Below are 18,628 nucleotides of genomic sequence, written 5' to 3'. Positions count from 1 at the left end.
CGGTACCGACTGGCCGCTGTGTCATCCTCAGCCCACAGAAGTCACTGGATGCGGATATGGAGAGGCATGTGGTCAGCACACCGCTCTCCCAACTGTATGTCAGTTTCCAAAACTGGAATAATTATGATAACTTTATCCAATAAATTTGTGTTCATCATTTCCTTATGGACGAAGAATTTTTACAGCCATTAGATCAACTTTGGTAAGGAACATTGCAGAAAAAATTAGTTTTCATACAGTTCCCAAGAACTTTAATATAACCAAAGTATTATAAATGCTGAATATATTTTATTAGATAATAATTACAATATATATGGATTTTTGTTAGTAAGTGTTTTTTTTTTTTTTGCCTGAACAATTTACCATATTCTTCTGCTCCCTTGAGAAATGCACCAATGGCTCCAAGGTAACCTTCATGGCGAAGAAAGAGTGCCTGAACTTTTCCCTTACTCCAATAATTAATTGAATATGACACTGTATGCATACTCAATGGATGGTTTCGGAGAAAATACCCTCCAAAATACACCTGTAATAAAATTAAAATAAAGTTTTCAAAGTGATATGCAGAGTGAAGCACTTAATAACTTTTATTAACCATGCATCTTGTCCAGAAAACTTTTCCAATTAGCAAGATTACTACTATTGTATGCACATACTGAACACTAGCTAGTTTCCGATGTATTGGTGAGCAGCCTAATAGTTACACACTGCAAAACACAAATGAAAACTCACAACACAAATACACAAAATGACAATGTTAGTATGGAAGGGGGATCCGTGAGCTCAACTTCAAGGACAAATGCATTCAGTTTAAAGTTATCAAAAATAGAGCAGTGATGTATGCTTCATTCACACATATTCTCATTGTGAAACAGAAGATGCATCAGAATTAAATGCCTGTATTAACTCTGTAATACTGTAGTACATTTCAAACACTTGTTTCTGATATATAATTTAGAACCAAAACAGAACATGTACAGTCTGTCTGTAAACTCAAGAGTGAGCAGTGCTTTTGTTGGGGGAAGTGGACTTGCCTGGAAGAACCCTGCAACTGGCCTACAGGAACACCCAAAATCAGTCACTGTGTAGCAGTGTAGATCGGCTTGCAGTGACATATCTCATTTCTATTTGTGGGATCTTAGTTGTCAGCCAGCATCACTCCGTTAACTTTACATACAAAATTGTTAAGGCTTTTGTGGGTACTTGTTGACAAACTGCCTATTGGCTTATGTCTCGGGTTCTTCGGCCGATGTTCATCTAATGATTTTACTGACTTTTCACCAGCACGAGTGGCTGGCATTGTCACAGCTTCACCCTCCATTGCCGGTGGTGAACTGGAGCTGAGCTCGCAGCCGCAGACTATATGTACCTGGCGCGCCAATGTCCGTGGGCTTCTCCTGGATCATTTCCAATGCAGTTCTCCTCTTGCTACCTGCGACGGTCGTTCACTGCAGTATGGGAAGCCATGATCCATTTACCTTAAGGCTTTCCTCTTTCTTGTTGAAACTGTTCCGTGTTTTTGTGTTTCTACAGCATCTCTGAACAAGCGCGTGTGATAGTGCTTCTCTACAGCCAGAACTTCTGCATCGGTGAATTTTATTATGTGGTCAGTCTCACTCAGTGTGTGCTCTGCCATGGCCGATTTCGTCATGAAGGAAAAGTAATAATTTTGGCAAGAAACCTTTTCATTATAAACAGTTTCACAAAATCGCTCATTTGACAAATGATGGAGGAATTTTACATAATTAAAAAAATAGTGCTGACATTATGGAAATTACTTACTGCCATAAAACAAAAAAATCCATTTTCCTTTGGCAGAAAGATGTTTTACACAAGACATTGTGTGAAATGAGATTTATCTGGAAAAGATCTGAAAGTCAACGAAAGGTTCTACAGAGAGAACGGATATAATTGACTGGTGATGTAAGTACCTGATCAAAGTGAGGAAATTAAGGGAGATAGGCAGAAATTTCTTTTATATTGCTGAGGCTTGGGTGGATAACAACATTACTTATAAAAAATTTTGGCAGGGTCCTGGTATTGATGTCATTATGGGCAATGTTAGTGGAAGCAGTAGGATTATTGCTGTCAGCATTAGATTAAAAGAAGTGCAAGTAATTTATAAAGTGGGATGTGCCACAGAGGACTACCATAGGCAAATGAACTACAAAATTTTTTGAAATTGGAAATCGACTAAAGTAATTCCGAATCTACCACCAAATTGTGTTATTGTTATGCATAATGCTTCGTATCACACGAAGGAGTGTAGCAGAGCTCCAACTAGGTCCTTGAATAAAAGAGAAATGATTGCCTGGTTATTAAAAAATAAGGTTGAAGCTGATTTGTCAATGATAAAAACAAAATTATTTGATTTAATTAAACAACATAAGCCGGAAGACAAAGTATTTAAAGTTAATAAAATACTTGAAGCTCATGGGCACACTGTGACATTCACCATACAACTTTGACTTAAATCCTACTGAACTGGTGTGGGCAAAACTCAAAAAAGAAATAGTTTTGGAGATATTTGCACGACGAAGTTACTGCAGTTGGTGAAAGAAGATCTAGCAATTTTCTTAGTTTCAGTTTTTTTCCCTAAACTAAACACTTGTCTCAATTGCTACAGGTTTTGAAACAATAACTCAAGATGACTGGAGTGCATACTGTCTCTATGTAGAGAAAATTGAACGAGAGTACTGGGTTAAGGATGGGATTATTGAAGACATTTTCGCTAATGGAATGTAATTCAGTCACGTAAAATCTTTGATGTTATTTGAACAGCTACCTTTGAGTGTATTCTGTCACTATATCTCAGTTACTATTCACTTGATTCTAAGACATATTGCTTAAAACATATATGCAATAAGTATGCTAAACACTGGTGAAATTTCCTTCGAAACATGTACACTAATATGGACTTCTATGTAAAATGCTTGACGTAAGAGGTGCGTTTACATATTAATTTTTATTTTTTGGTGAGAACTTATTTGCTAATCTATAGTAATGTTAGTCTCTTCAAAATATTCCCCATTACATACTATACATTTATGCCAGTGCTTTTTCCAATTCCCGAAACACTTTCTGAACTCTCTCTTCAAGATAGTTGATAGCTCTCTTAACTATATATTTTTAATCTCATCCATGTTTGTAAAACCACCATGCTTTAAGGCCAGCTTTCAAATTTTTATACCACTTCTATACCCATAGCAGACTCACCAAAATCAACATTTCTAAAAATTTGTAATACTTTATTCCATTCTTGTAACAATGAGTAACAAAGATTCTTTAATCAATTTGCATACAAAACACATAATCGTTGATACAACCAAAACATATGTAACCTTTTTGAGAGCTGACAACAGACCAAATGCCCAAATTGCATAACATTGTACAGATACTTTTCAGACATGTTTTCAAAGAGAGCAACAAAAAAGTAGTGTGAATCAGACTAATACAACACATGAAATTATAAATTTATCTTTACTTTTTTAAACACTCTTCATGTTGTAAGTATTGTTACGTTCAACACAGCCCTTCGGAGAAAACTTCTACCTTTTACTAGAAACACAAAGTAAGAGCAAGCCTTAAATCTTACAGATTGATTGCACTTCATGGGATAGCAGTAGAGGAACACAATTTCACATGAACAGGCATTCAATCCTATGTTTGCAGTTAGAATCCAGACTTCTGTTTTTAAGTTAATATTTTTTACTCTATAATGTTGTGTTTCAGAAGAAGCTATCGTCTTTTGTGAAACAGCCTGTAGAAGCGCCTTCTGACGTAGCTGGGTAGGCAGAGTGGGGACTCGCTCGCTCTTCAGTTTACCAACATATCAAAATGTGGGTTGTTGCTCAGATAACCAAAGAAACTACAGCCACACTGAAGATATAATTAGAAATGAAAATTAAAGCTGTCACTTGAAATAACAGAATAATAAAAATTCCTGAGTTTATTCTCAATATAAACCTTTCGGTGCATCACATTACGAATTTAAAACTGATATAGCATTAATGATTCCTTCATCTTTGGGGGGAGGGGGGGAGGGGGGGGGGGGGAAGAAATGATTTTGCAGACAATATTTCATTTCAAATATTGCCAAATGAACTTGACTTTTTTCTTGTTACAATTACAAAGAAATATAAAATCTGACCATTAATTACCTTAAGAGGTGCAATGCCCAATACTATTAACAGGAACATAAAAAACAGAAATCATTCTTCTAGTTTCTAGAACTAACTGTCTCTTCTTAGAAGAGGAGAGAGAGGGATTGACTGGGGTAGGTTGAAAAAGAAAGGATTTGTTATGAAGAGGTTGCTTGGTTGGTTGATTTAGGGGGAGTGGCCCAACAGCGAGATCGTCTATCTCGTCAGATTAGGGAAGGAAGTTGGCTGTGCCCTTTCAAAGGAACCATCATGGAATTTACCTGAAGTGATTTAGCAAAATCACAGAAAACCTAAATCAGAATGGCCAGACACAGCTTTGAAACACCGTCTTCCCAAATGCGAGTCCAGTGTGTTAAACACTAAGCCACCTTGCTCAGTTTATGGAGAGGAAATACAAAGATCAAGGAAGCAGCATAACAAAGAGTATGGGATTGGATATGATAGAAGGGGCAGAGCGAGGAGTAAAGATGAACTGAAAGGGGAAATGAAAAGCGGAAAGAATAATACAATCAGAGAGAGAAAAAGAGAAAGGGGGAGAGGGAGGAGGGGGGGGCAGAGAAAGAAAGGAAGTATGGGAAATGAAGACAAGTAAATAAATTTTAACTACTATGTAAGAAACTGCAATAGAGTGGGAAAGGGGGGCAGGTCTGACATATATTAGACAGAAGACAGGAGGGTGCCAGAGTAACTAGTACTGAATGGGAGTATCCAAAATGTTCCGTATATAGTTTGCTCACAATGTCCTGAATGAATTTTCAGTTGGGTATGGGCAGTGAAAGGAAGCAAGCGCCACCTACTGAAGCCCAAGGAGAGGGATAGTGAGAGAGAAACAAGCTGTGCTTCCATTACACACTACTGGCACTACACATGTGGTTGCTGGTTCAGCATGGCATAGCATAACAGTCACTTTGAATAGTTATAGAATACACAGGTACTGCATTTTTAAACCGTCAATGTTAGGTGGCCAGACACCAAACACTTTTGTACTGATGTTAACTAGCTTCTACTGGTTTCAGCAGATCAGGAATTAGGGAGCTCACTTTAAGGACATTGTAATCAAACTATACTGTGTTATGTTCAGCAACTGCATACTGGATATAACTATGGTGCATGGTTCTTCTGTATCCTTCCATGCAGTCAGCCAGTTCAACATTCTAGGTATAAAGCTTTGCAGTGAATGTGTCAGCTGGCAAATAACACAGGTAACTACATATTTTTCCCTGCCATTAATGTTCTGTAATTTTCCATGGCTGGAATAAGTAGTAGCAATTGCCTGGGGCAGTATTTGCAGTGAGAAAGGTTGCAAGTGAGGCCCAAGGTGTTGGAATGGTGGTCTGAGGATTTCATAAGTCCTAAGAAGTATTTGCATAGGTTAGGAGGACTAAGCAAGGTGGAGACTACTGTCTGCTATGTTCCTATATGAAGTACTGGGTGTTGTGCCTCTTAAAGAAGTAAGCCTTTCCGACCTTCTTTATAATTTTAATTATTTTATGAACTGAATATTCCATTTATACAATGAAGTTACAGCTGAACATTTTCTTTTCCTAAAGATAAACAGTACAATATGAAACTGCCTAAAATTGCAAGTTTGGTAGATCAGTTCCATTGTTGCACCTTCAGAAAATTGTAATTAATTTTTCTATTTGAGCAATTGTCCATGCATTGATATATAAACTTGAAATGTTTACAGTGGGGTATCATATACAAATAGTCAAGACCAAACATACATGCACGGTGTAGGGCTCTCAGAATTACTCCAATATTGTAAAATAATGTGTTTTAGAACATCAATGGACATAATGAATCACTATACACCAATGGTCAATGGTCAGCTATGCATGAGAGATCATTTTGCTTTATCAACACCAAGAAGAACCACATGCTAAAACTGCAAAACATGAACAGTGGTGAATGGAAATCTTTCAGTTGAGGTGCCTTTTGCTCTCTTACCACCAACGTCATCTTTATGACATCTTAGCATCAACGTCATCTTTATGGCATCTTAGCATATGAGCGCCACAATCTTTGAAGTTTGTTTTCCAAAAGGCATGCATTTTGTATTCCTAGTATGACAAATTTAAGGTTCTCCATATTTCACTGTAGAATAGAGACTGTTTATAGGTGAGGACTTTCTTTGACACATTCTCTCTTTCTGAGTGAAGTTGCTAGCAACTAGGGATAGTCACCAATATTTTGGTTCTTAGCAAATTTGTTGCCTGTTGACCTGCAGCAGTCTCAGCCAGAAGGATGTCTTTAGATATGGATGGTTGGTTGGTCAATTTGGGGGAGGGGGCCAAACAGTGAGGTCACTGGTCCCATCGGATTAGGGAATGATGGGGAAGGAAGTTGGCCATGCCATTTCAAAGAAACCACTCCAGCATTTGCCTGAACTGATTTAGGGAAATCACAGAAAACCTAAATCAGGATGGCTGGGTGTGAGTTTCAACTGTTGTTCTCCCGAATGTGAGTCCAGTTTGCTAACCACTGTGCCAGCTTGCTCGGTCATTACATACGCTTGTCACAATTTTAAGAGTACTTGCTGCCCATTCTAGCTCTTTCCGAATGTAAAAAAGTTTTCTTATCCAAAACTACTTTCTTCTTGCCTAATATCAACACGCTGATACTGACATAACTTGTAATTGTTACTATTTTTGCTTACATTTTAATTGAGAGCTGATCAAGATTCTATTCTAGAACTCTCTTCACTGGATGCATGTTAACACACAACAGTTCTCTCCAATCAGTGGGAACATTGGGAGGTTAATTGCAGAGTTCCCACAGGCATCTAGGGATATGCAAGTCCATTCAAGCAAAGCTCTCCATATATGAGCATGCATTATAAAAATTGCGTGCCATGTAGCTGAGAGACTGCCCCCTAAAAAGTGTCTTACCCCACTAACAAATGTTATAGAACAACATCCAATAAAAACCCATCAGAACACAGCACAGCCTGACATTTAGGTTTTCTTTTTATATAAATTGGTACCATCATTATGTATATATTTGCTATCTGTAACTCACTATATTCCAGCATCACATTCCACTGCTGTTGCTGAAGTTTGCTCACATGTTACATTTACGGAGAACTGGCAGTGCTGATGAGCCCCTAATCAAGGCACTTCAGGTTCACCAAATCCAAAATCACCTATTTAAAAATGATATCTCCAAGCTACTCCCCATTTAGCACCAACAAGATGTGCACAGCTTACAGCAAACTACAAACATAGTATTACTTTACTTCTCAATGGCACAAATATTTTGTTTTGCTATTTTTTTTTTTTGTTTCTGTCATTTTCCAGTAAGTAAAATAATAGGAGAAATGTTATGCAGTATAGTGAATAATGTAGATATTCCTATATCTTTTGTCTTACCTGAATGCAATAATTTTGGAAAACCTAAACATGGAATGATGAATTCAGAATTCCCAGCAACTACTCACATATTCCAGAAGGCAAAGTGTTTTGATTCTCTTAATTAAAATTTGCGTTAAGCCTCTGGTGCTTTGCTGTTGTGAAAAACTAAATGAATTTCCAACCAACAAACTTCAACTGTGACTGGCTCTCTCCATGTGAAAACTAAATACTATCTACAGAAAACTAGACCAAATATATACAATTCCTAAATTAACCACAACATGCAACGTCACACGAGACTTTTAGTCTTAAAGAACTGCACATTACCTAGAAATTTCAGTTAGTACACAGATAAAAATAAGCAACCAGTAAGAATGAACAAAACAGACAAAACAAAGCATACTGTTTATATACAACTCTGTGCAATCACATCAGCCCTGCTACAAAAGAGGAACTGAAAAAGAAACATAAATCAGTAAAAAGAGTGTGAAAGCACGAAGCAATGTTTAATGACAATGAACTGCCCACTCACCTTATTAAGGCCATGCATCAAAGCGTAGAGGCAAGCAATCTGGCCGATGTCATTACTGATGGTAAACAGCAAGCTACGGGCCAAGTCTGCCTCTGAAAACTGTGTTGCTATAGGGGATGAAAGAAGTACAACAATGTCGGATGGAGATGAAAATGATATGATGAACAGTGAGAATAATGATGAATACACACGAGCTAAGAATGTACCTTTGTGACAAGTGGAGCTGCAAATCTACCAATCACATGAAAATAAATAGAAATACTTTCTAAATAAATTGTGCAGATTAATTAAGCACTATGAAACACTAACAACTAAACAGAAGTATCACACAAATTTGCACTCAGTCACACCCTTCATATGCTTTACCCAGAAATGGTGAAATATCGCACTGTTAAAAGCTTCAGTCCCAAAAGGTAAAAATGTTGCTTGGCTCATTGAGGACTATCAGTGTTTTCCACCCTTTTAGAACTCATTCATTTACAGGAGTGGCATACGGCAATACAGCACTAAATGCTAGATTGTGAAGTTACTGAAAGTGTTCTTTAATTTGAATGTCTCATTTTGCAGGATAACAAAAACACATAAGCCATATTTAATACCGATTTCAATGTGAATTTCACTGAACATTTGAAACAAAAAACTGAAATGCAGTAGACAAGATCACAGGTTTGTGTTTTTACTACACAGCATGACTATACTTGCAATATGGTTTGCTACAATAATCCAGCAATGACTACAATGAAGGAATCAATATATTTCCCCGATTTAAACTAGACACTTTTCTTCAATACTGGCAGTACACTATGTGCGTTTTACATCATTCATAAAGTGAACTAGAAGTATTTCTGTCGTAAACTCACTTTTTTTCAACCACATTCCAGCAGGCTGGGAGTGGGGCAAGTGAACTCACAATTGAGAATGTCTCGAGAGTTTTTGCTACCTTATTATTTGCCTTAAAAGAAAGAGCTTCCTGTAAACATCTACTGAAGATGGAGGACCTACTTTTATTACAAAAATGATTTATTCAATGGGCACACTAGTACACTCAGATTGTTCAAATAAGATGCTGATGATGCCTACGGTGTGTCAATAGAGATCAATACGTATACTACCATTACATTTTTTGCTGAATTCTAGTTCTCTTTTGGATGTAGATAACTGCATGATCACGTCCTTAACAAAGATGAAAAACCCAATTAAATGTAGTTAGAAGATCGGTAGTAAAGTTCTGGAGTCTGTCACATAAGCTATATGCCTGGAGGTAATATGAGGAAGTGACACAACATGGAATGAATGTGTGAAAGTAGTTGCATGGAAATTGAATTCAAAACTTGGCAGAAGATGGTCTGGGAAAGTGTAGTGTATATGTTAGGAAGATGCAGTGTATCTGTTAAGGAAACTGCATTCAATATGCCAGTGTGACTTCCATACATATTATAAATTAAAGTCTGCTGTTGTGTTTTCTGTTTGTATGTGAAGGCTAATCTCAGGTACTATTGTAAGGATTTTGATTTTACTTTCGCTACTACATAAACTGATTCATGAGGAAGGCTTGTGTATAAAATTTATTAGTACTAAGTGAGACAGGTCATCTAGGAAATACATTCTTAGCGGTACCTGTGCGAAGCTGGGGGCACATCACTAGTATTCTATAGTACTGCTCCAGTGTGGGAATTCTTATGAGGTAGCATAGAGAAGGAATATTTATGGAGTGAGCATAGAGTAATGTGGATGCAGCCATCACCAAACTGAAATCATCACATGACTTAAGTATAATGTTGTTTGTTTACATATTGAGCTAAGTCTGGAAACATTATGTACACCTATCTGCCCTATTTTTACACATTTATTTATTAGTAACAGCAATGGTGAGTAATTACTACTGCTATAGATGCAAATAGAAATACATCAAGGGAGGAAAATATACTTTTCATATGTAAGTACAAAAAAGGTCTAATTATGGCTGACATACTAGTAAGAGACACTTTATGGAGTGAAAAAACATCTAGACACAGTATAATAAAGAGATAAGATCACAGGAGTAATTTATATGACTATATGGCCATAATGTACAAACATTATGAGCAAATTTTCAACTGCAGATAAGACTAACACATAACAGCTACTCCAGCACTGCACACGGGAATTGTGCAACCTTGGCCATGGGTGCCTGTCAGCTAGGCCACAGGCAGGCACAAATAGGGTACATTACCCACCAGTTGGCCCTATTGCACATGTTCTACATGAGTCATTTGGCCATCCTGGTAGTGGGCTCCTGGTCAGGCCAGCATGACAGCAAATACTATGGCTCACCTGCCTAATTGCCTATTCATCAGTTGCTTGCCTAACCCTGGCCTACTTGTGCCTTAGCCTACGCAACTGCCCTTGGGTGGCCACTCAAACTGGAATAGCCTGCTCTAAATCATTGCCTTTGGATTTATCAGATCTCCAAACCGCTGTGCTTTTTTAAAGTAATAACAATTGGAAACTAGTACTTGAACTTATCCCATGGAGAACAACTGTCTACAATTAATACTTTAGTTTCCAATAAAGGAATGACAATTCTTTAAGCCAAGTTCATTCCAGATACAGAATGCAAATTGTTAAGATGAATATGAAACACATGTACAGAGTCTGTGGTACTTCTTAGAGATATACGTCTGTATTAGTGATGTAATTAAATTGAAACTCTGTAGAGTGCTTGTGTGTAAACTTAACACTGCACCACAGTCAGGTGACTATTGGAGCCAATGTACATTGGTGACAAAATTATGTTCAGTGCATCTAAGTGCTCACTCCATAGATATTTCTACTTTATGTGAAGCAGGCCAGGCAAATGGATGTCAAGGGTCAGTGATGGGTTGCTAGGATCATCATTGGTATATTTCAATCAAAAATAACTAATTCACTGCAAAGTATTTATGTAGATGTGTATTAAAATTTGTGCAGTAGTTTGGGTAATGAATAAACATAGAGCCAAACAGCAAGACAAAAATTAACATAAACAGCATAAACTGCTCACCTACTCTCTCCCCCTAAAAACCTACTGTGTATTGTTCATGTCTTAACATTCATACTTTCAAAGAAATGTTAATTAGAATACAGTTTCAGAAGAAATACATTACTTTCTGTATTATTTTATATCTATTTGTTAGTAATGTCCAATTCTAGTAAGGCTCATCATATGGATTTTTCAGTGGAAGGCAACATTATTCCCCCAATTTTAACATTCTAACACACTTAACAATTTCATCCTCTCCTCTCTTTTATTTCCCCCCTCACCTTTCACCCCTCATGCATGTATTGTGTGTGTGTGGGGGGGGAGGGGGGGCAGCAGTGGGAGGGGGGGGGGGGGGGGGTTGCGGGCGAGTGCACGTGTGTGCATGTTAAGACCATCACCAACAAGAAGCAGGTGTAATACTAGTGAAAAATGGTCTCACTACATTTTAAACTACAATTCAATATATTATTAAAAGAAAAGAAAAGAATATTTTAAGACAGTAGCAAAACACAGTGGCAAATCATCACACTGCCCACAATAAACACAAATCACAGCATTACATAAAGTAGCAAGTAACAATTGAGATACATAAGATGATATTTTACAATGCTGTTCTGACATTCCTCTCTGACAGGAATTACTAAAACGTCTGGTGGGAAAGGATTTTAAAATCATATATTTTAACTTTTAAACTGTGAAAGTTATAGAAAACTACATAATGAAGTCTCAACAAATTAAGGCAAAGATCCAGATTCTATTTTCATTCAGTAAAATTTTTCTGGGTTTGTGACCACATTGTCAATATACATAAAACTACCTACGTTTCAGTCCCTGTTGCAAGTGACCTGCTTCAGTTTTTTTTTTTTTGCTGAATGAGAAAACTTTGTTTCTTATTCACCTGCAGACATGGCTATTATCTAATTCTGATAGGCTGTTAATGATTAAGGGGAGGAATGTCAGAAGTCTTTATTGGTGTTTTGATTATTTCTTACTAGTGGAAACCAGACATCTTGATTGGTGTTCGCATTACTGCTTGGGATTGGGGGAAATCGGCAAATGGAAAATCAGGCAGCAGCAGTGATGTGGCATTGTTTTCCTGCTTTCTAGCACCGGCCGAGGCATGCTAGTCCTCTGTGTACCTGCGGCTGCTATGGTTTCCTGTGCACCTGTATGTGTTACTTCATGTGAGCTGTCATCCCGTAACACTGTTATTGCTGACAGCCAAGATGTCGGAAGTCAGTACCCGTCTTCTCTGTTCATGTTGGTGGGTCACTTGGTTATTTCTATTGCCTCTCTAATCTTCCTCCTGAAAGTAAGAGGCTGTTTCGCACATACACGTGCTTCAACTGTTTCGCACATACACGTGCTTCATCAAAATCAATCTGTTTACCACACTCAGCCTGGTGTTCTGCCATCACTGACTTGGTGTTCTGTCTTAGTCTGGTATATCTTTCGTGTTCAGATATCCGTATGCTGATGGGTCACCCCATCTCGCCTACATACACTAATCCACATTTGCACCTGATTTTGTAAACTCCAGCAGCATGTAGTTTGTCAACTGCATGTTTTGTTGTATGAAGAACATCTTTTATTCTGTTACTGCTTCGGAAAAGCAGCTTGATGCTTGCTTGGCACAGAATGCAAACACCAATCAAAATGTCGGATTTCCACCAATGAAAAGAAATAATAAAAACACTAATAAAGATCTAACATCCCTCCCCTTCATCCTTCACACACTATCAGAATTAGGTAACAGCCATGTCTGCAGGTATATAAGAAACCAAGTTTTCTCGTTCATCAGTAAATAATAACACCCTGAAGAAGGTAGCTTACTACAGGGATTGAAACGTTGGTAGTTTTATATATACTGGCAATGCTGTCACAAACCCAATAAAATTTATTGAATGTGACAATGGTCTTGGAAGCCTACATTTATATTTATCCAGCTTCTAATTCCACACTACTACTCAGCACAAGGTTTTATTCCATTAAAAAATTCACTCTAGTGCATATTCCACAACGGAATTACAGTTCCATTCTTAATAGTTAAATGCAAACTAGCCACTAAGAATGGAGTAACACAAAAAAATTTAACAATTTCAAGCAATATGTTAACAAGGAACTAATGTCATAAAGTAACAGCAAATTACCAATGAAATGTGCTTTTGAGACATGTTGTCAGTTAGCTATTGCATCACATGAAAGGTATTATTTTTTTGCCCCCCCTCCCCCCTCTCCACAGTGTATCTATCTGTTCATGCACAGCTTAGGGAATATACATTTCAAAATGAAATGTAACTGCTCTAATAGTTAAAATGTGAATTGTTGGAGGAACCTATTTGTAATATTTTTGAAACAATTATCTTTTTTTAACATTAGAAAATATTATGTAACTTGACTGATTTTAAAAACTCACCAAACGGTGGCAAGAGAACATCCACATAAAGGATATAATGTATGCAAGCTTTCAGAACAAGTGGCTCATTCCTATGGCAGAAACATTGAAGGGGAAGGCACAGCAGTGAAGGAAAAGAACCGGTGAGGTTTAGGAAAAGTTTAAGACTTCAGAAAAGTCATCCAGAACCACGGGTCAGGGGAGACTTGCCAGACAGGATGAGAAGGAAAGACTGATTACTGGCGACTGTACCAGGTGGATTTGAAAACCAGAGAGCTTAAAGCTGGAAGATAAGGTAATATGCAAGACAGAAATTACTGCTAGAACAGGTGAAAGGCTAAGTGCATTGTGTGTGATAGAGGTGGCAGGGGGACAGCAAAAAATACGCACGTCAGAATGAAAGATGAAGAAAACTAAAATGGAGTGAAGAAAGGAGCAGTGGCTGTAAAAAAATGTTGGGACCTATTAAATTAACATAAGTTAAGGCCAGGTGGGTAGCGAGAACTGAGGACATGTTTAAGTGCTAGTTCCCACCTGCAGAGCTCTGAGAAAATGGTGCCTGGGGAAAGAATCCAGATGGCACGTGCAGGTATAACAGTCACTGAGGTCATGACTGTCATGTTGTAGATTGGTTGGTTGGTTGTTTGGGGAAGGAGACCAGACAGCGTGGTCATCGGATTAGGGAAGGATGGGGAAGGAAGTCGGCCGTGCCCTTTCAGAGGAACCATCCCGGCATTTGCCTGGAGTGATTTAGGGAAATCACGGAAAACCTTAATCAGGATGGCCGGACGCGGGATTGAACCGTCGTCCTCCCGAATGCGAGTCCAGTGTCTATCCACTGCGCCACCTCGCTCGGTGTCATGCTGTAGAGCATGCTCTGCAACATGATATTGTGTGTTGCCAGTATACACACTCTGTCTATGCCCATTCATCATAACTGTCAACTTGATGGTAGTCATTCCGATGTAAAAGGCCGAAAAGTGTTTACTACATGACAACTGGTATATGACACATGTAGATCCACAGGTGGCTCTCCCTTTGATAGTATATGTTTTGCCAGTTACAGGGCTGATATATGGGGTGGTAGAAGGGTGCATATGGTAAGTCTTGCACCAGAGATGGTCACAGGGCTAGGAGCTGTAGAGTAGGGAGGAGCAGCATAGGGATTGACGAAGCTATTGAGGAGATTGGGAGGGGGACAAAAAGCTATTCTAGTTGTGGTGGGCAAAATCTCAGACAGAATGGACCTCATTTCAGGGCATGATTTTAGAAAGTCATGGTCTTGTCAAAGTAGCTGATTAATGTATTCAAAACCAGGATAATACTGAGTAACAAGTGGTGTACTCCCAAGTTGTTTTTTGGAGGGACCTGCAGTATCAGGATTGGATGTGATGACCTGGGAAATCTGCTTTTGAAGTATACTGGTGGTGTAATTACATCCAGCAAAGGATGAGGTAAGAATGATTGTGTATTGCTGCAAAGAGCCAGTATCTGAACAAATACATTTGCTTCAAATGCCAAGGCTGTATGGGAGGGAACGTTTGACATGGAAAGGATGACTCCTCTCAAAATGTAAGTATTGCTTTTTGTTAGTACGTTTCATGTGGACATCAGGGTGTAGCTGGCTTTTGGTGAGGATGAGATCAACATCAAATAAAGTGGTACGGGATTTGGAATATGACATGTGAAATTTAACTGGGAGAATGTGTTTAGAGATTTCAGAAATTTTAACAGGGTAGTCTCACCATAAGTCCATATGGTAATGGTGTCATCAATGTATCTAAAATAAAACAGGTACTGAAGGATTATGTATCCCAGGAAAGCACCCTTCAAGCAACCCATGAAAAGATTGGCATACGAAGCAGCCATCCTGGTTCCCATGGCTGTACCTCTGATCTGTTTTATGACTGACACTCAATGGTGGAGTAGGATGTCATAGGTTTGGAATCAGATGGGCACTGACTGAAGACATGCTCAGCTGCAGACAGACCACATATGTGGGGAATGTTGGTATACAGGGAGATGGAATCAATAGTGCCAAGCAAGGTGGGTGGCGGAAGTGTGACAGGCATGGATTTCAGATGATCTAGGAAATTGTTGTCTTTGTACTAAGGGTTGCAGGTGTTGATCAACTAAGGCAGACATACGTTCGGTGTGTGTTTTGAAGCCAACAACTATGAGATGGCCAGGATGATTGGGTCTGTGGATCTTAGGAAGAAGGTGAATGACTTGGGAAGGTTAAGAAATTCTATGAATTGAGGTGTCAGGCCTTATGAGGGGCCTGAGGTTTTAAGGTGGGGCTGCAGGTCAGTTTGAATCACAAGGATAGGATCTTGATGGCAGATGCTGTATGTAGAGGTGTCAAGGCAGCTGGTGTAGATCTTCATTAACATACTCCTGGAAGTGAAATGAAATATCGTGTGGTGATGGCCTCCTGGCAGGTAGACTTCATTGCCTGTTGCAAGTCTTTTGACATGACGCTACTTCGGCGACTTGCACATTGATGAGGATGAAATGATGGTGATGAAGATGACACAAACATCCAGTCCCTGTGTGTAGAAAATCTCCAATCCAGCCAGGAATAAAACCCAGGACCCCAGCATGACAAGCCGGAGCGCTGTCCGCTCAGCTACGGTGGCGGACACTCCTGGCAGTGAAGTACCTTGTCTGCCGGAAGGATAATGATGGGGTTATCAGATTTTAGGGAATGAAGAGCCTGGATTTCTGCAGAGGACAGGTTACAGTCATGTTGTAAGAACCTGAGAAAGCAATGCTGGATGTGAGGAATTCTTGTAAGGCTTGTAAGGGATGATTTTGTGGCGGTGGTGATGGATAAAGTTGGGGTCATTCTTGGAACTGTTCAAGGCAGGGTTCAATGTCAGGTTTGCTGCTGGAAAGGTTTTGGGATTGAATTAAAAAGTGATATTTCCAGTTGACATTGCGTTTGAAGGAAAGAAGATCCTTCACCAAAGCAGCAGGGCTGAAAGTAGACCCTTGGATGATACAGATAATTCAGGAGGGAAGAGTGCTTTAGATGAGAGAGAGAGGGCAACAGATTGTTGTAACTAGTTCTCGTGATTATGATTTATTACTGGTTTGGCAGGCAGTGGTGAAGGCTGGGGGATGTTAAGGTGGTTTGACAAGCTCGGTCTGTAGGAGAGGAGTAGTGCTTGATACGGTGGCTGTTTAAGGGAGCTGCAGAGGGACAGGAAGGGAAACATCACTATTGAGGTAGTTTAGGAGAGGGTGGGATAGCTTTTTGAAGTGAAGTCTAGCAACATGATATGATCCAAAGAAACATGAGGGGCAGATAACTTACAGGACTTTGTAGAAGGAGAGAAGTCTGGTGAAGTGGAAATGGTCAGATGAGACATAAAAGTCACAGATTAGGGGGATAAGTGCAAGAAATTGCTGTATTTGAGACTGTAAAAGAGGCTGATGTTGAGCTGGATTACATACAGAAACAGGGGCTTTCAATGTTAGGCCTTTGACAGTAATTCCAGAGAACATACAGGTTTCAAGGAATAGAATGTGGGACCTCAGTTTCAATAGTGTAAACACATGTTTTAGAAAAGAACAGATGTAATATGTGATGGGCTTCATAATGGCACACAATTTGTTTATGATTCACAGCACTGCACGGCATTCTCCCAATCGTCTCTTGCGGGTTGTAAAATTGAAATTTATATTATCTCCCACTCCCTCTTACCTTGTGTTTGTGCATTTGTTTCTCATCAAATCACACTGATCGACTATTACTGCTGTCTCCTACACTACTTTACTTGCCAAAGTACTTTACATTTTCAGAAAGAGGCAGTTACGCCTCTTCCTGTTTGCCCAGTTTTTAAAATTTTGTCTCTGTTCACAACTTCCCATACCAATATCTTTCCCCCCCTCCAAATATATAGATCACTTTTCTGAAGAGAAATTTTCGCCCATAATTTTCAAACATTTATTATTTTTTTTTTTTATTTTTATGACTTTTCCAAGCCGTCTCTCCTACCATGATGAATCCAATCACATATTACATCCATTATTTTCGAAAACATGCATTTGCACTAACAAAACTGAGGTCTCAGATTCTGTTTCCTGCAACCTGCTTGTCCTTTAGAGTTTTTTTTGCAAAAGCCTTACACTGAATGTCCATTTCTGGATGTAAACCTACTCTATACCAACCTCTTCACAGTTTCAAATACAGTAATCTTTTGCACTTACCTGGCTAATCTGTAACCTATACTCCTCATCTGCCAATTTCCACTCCACCAGACTTCTCTCCTTCTACAATATTCTGCAGTTATCAACCCCTCAACTTTCCTTGGATGGTTTATATGCTAAGCCAACTTCGAACTGGAACATGTCAGATGTCACCTTCCAGGCCATCACATCCAATCCTGGTACTGCTGACCCATCCAAAAAACAACTTAGGAGTACACCACTTGTCACTCAGTATTATACTGCTCTTTAATACATTAATCAGCTATTTCAAGAAGGCCATGGCATCCTAAAATCATGTCCTGAAATTGCCCACCACAACTAGAATAACTTTCCATCACCCTCCCAATCTCTGCCATATCCTTGTCAAACCCTATGGTCCTTCTGCATCCATCTCCCTACCCTATGGCTCCCAGCCCTGTGACAGTCCCCAATGCAAGACTTGCCCTATGCACCCTCCTTCTCACACCTTCACAAGCCCTGTAAATGGTAGAACATATATTATCACATGGAGAGCAACTTGTGGATCTACATGTCATATACCAGTTGTTATGTAAACACTCTTCGGCCTTTTACATTGGCATATCCACAACCAAACTGTCAGTTAGGATGAATGGACATAGGCAGAGAGTAAACACTGGCAACACACAATATCCCCTTGGAGAGCATGCACTCCAGCATGACATTCATGACCTCAGTGCTTGTTTCACCCACACATTCCATCTGGATTCTTCCCCCAGACACCTGTTTCTCAGAGGTCCAAACAGGTGGGAACTAGCACTACAACATGTCCTTAGTTCTTGCCACCTACCTGGCCTTAATTTATGTTAATTTCACTGGTCCCACCATTGTTTCACAGTAGCTATTCCTTTCTTCACTCCATTTTAGTTTTCTACAACTTTCATTTCCTGACCTGTCTATTTTTTGCCATCCCCCTGCCACCTCTATCACACACAATGCACTTAGTCTTTC

At 39.1% G+C, this 18,628-nt stretch overlaps 1 protein-coding gene across 2 annotated transcripts in view; it reads right to left on the bottom strand.

Moving 5' to 3' along the window:
* Positions 1-18,628, bottom strand: part of LOC126330384 (4'-phosphopantetheine phosphatase) — a 156,530-nt gene that overhangs the window by 87,480 nt on the left and 50,422 nt on the right. Inside the window, exons 7-8 of one of the 2 annotated variants that reach the window (XM_049996354.1) lie at positions 8,049-8,140; positions 364-526 (exon numbers count right to left, since the gene is read on the bottom strand). In XM_049996354.1, the coding sequence (XP_049852311.1) occupies positions 364-526; positions 8,049-8,140 (255 nt within the window). Of the gene's footprint in view, positions 1-363; positions 527-8,048; positions 8,156-18,628 lie in introns of both variants that reach the window. The other variant, XM_049996353.1, reaches the window with a different exon arrangement.

The sequence above is a fragment of the Schistocerca gregaria genome, chromosome 2 (genome assembly GCF_023897955.1).
Source record: "Schistocerca gregaria isolate iqSchGreg1 chromosome 2, iqSchGreg1.2, whole genome shotgun sequence".
Taxonomy (NCBI): domain Eukaryota; kingdom Metazoa; phylum Arthropoda; class Insecta; order Orthoptera; family Acrididae; genus Schistocerca; species Schistocerca gregaria.
Note: the sequence above shows the minus strand (reverse complement) of the source record. Positions and strands in the feature narration are given on the sequence as shown.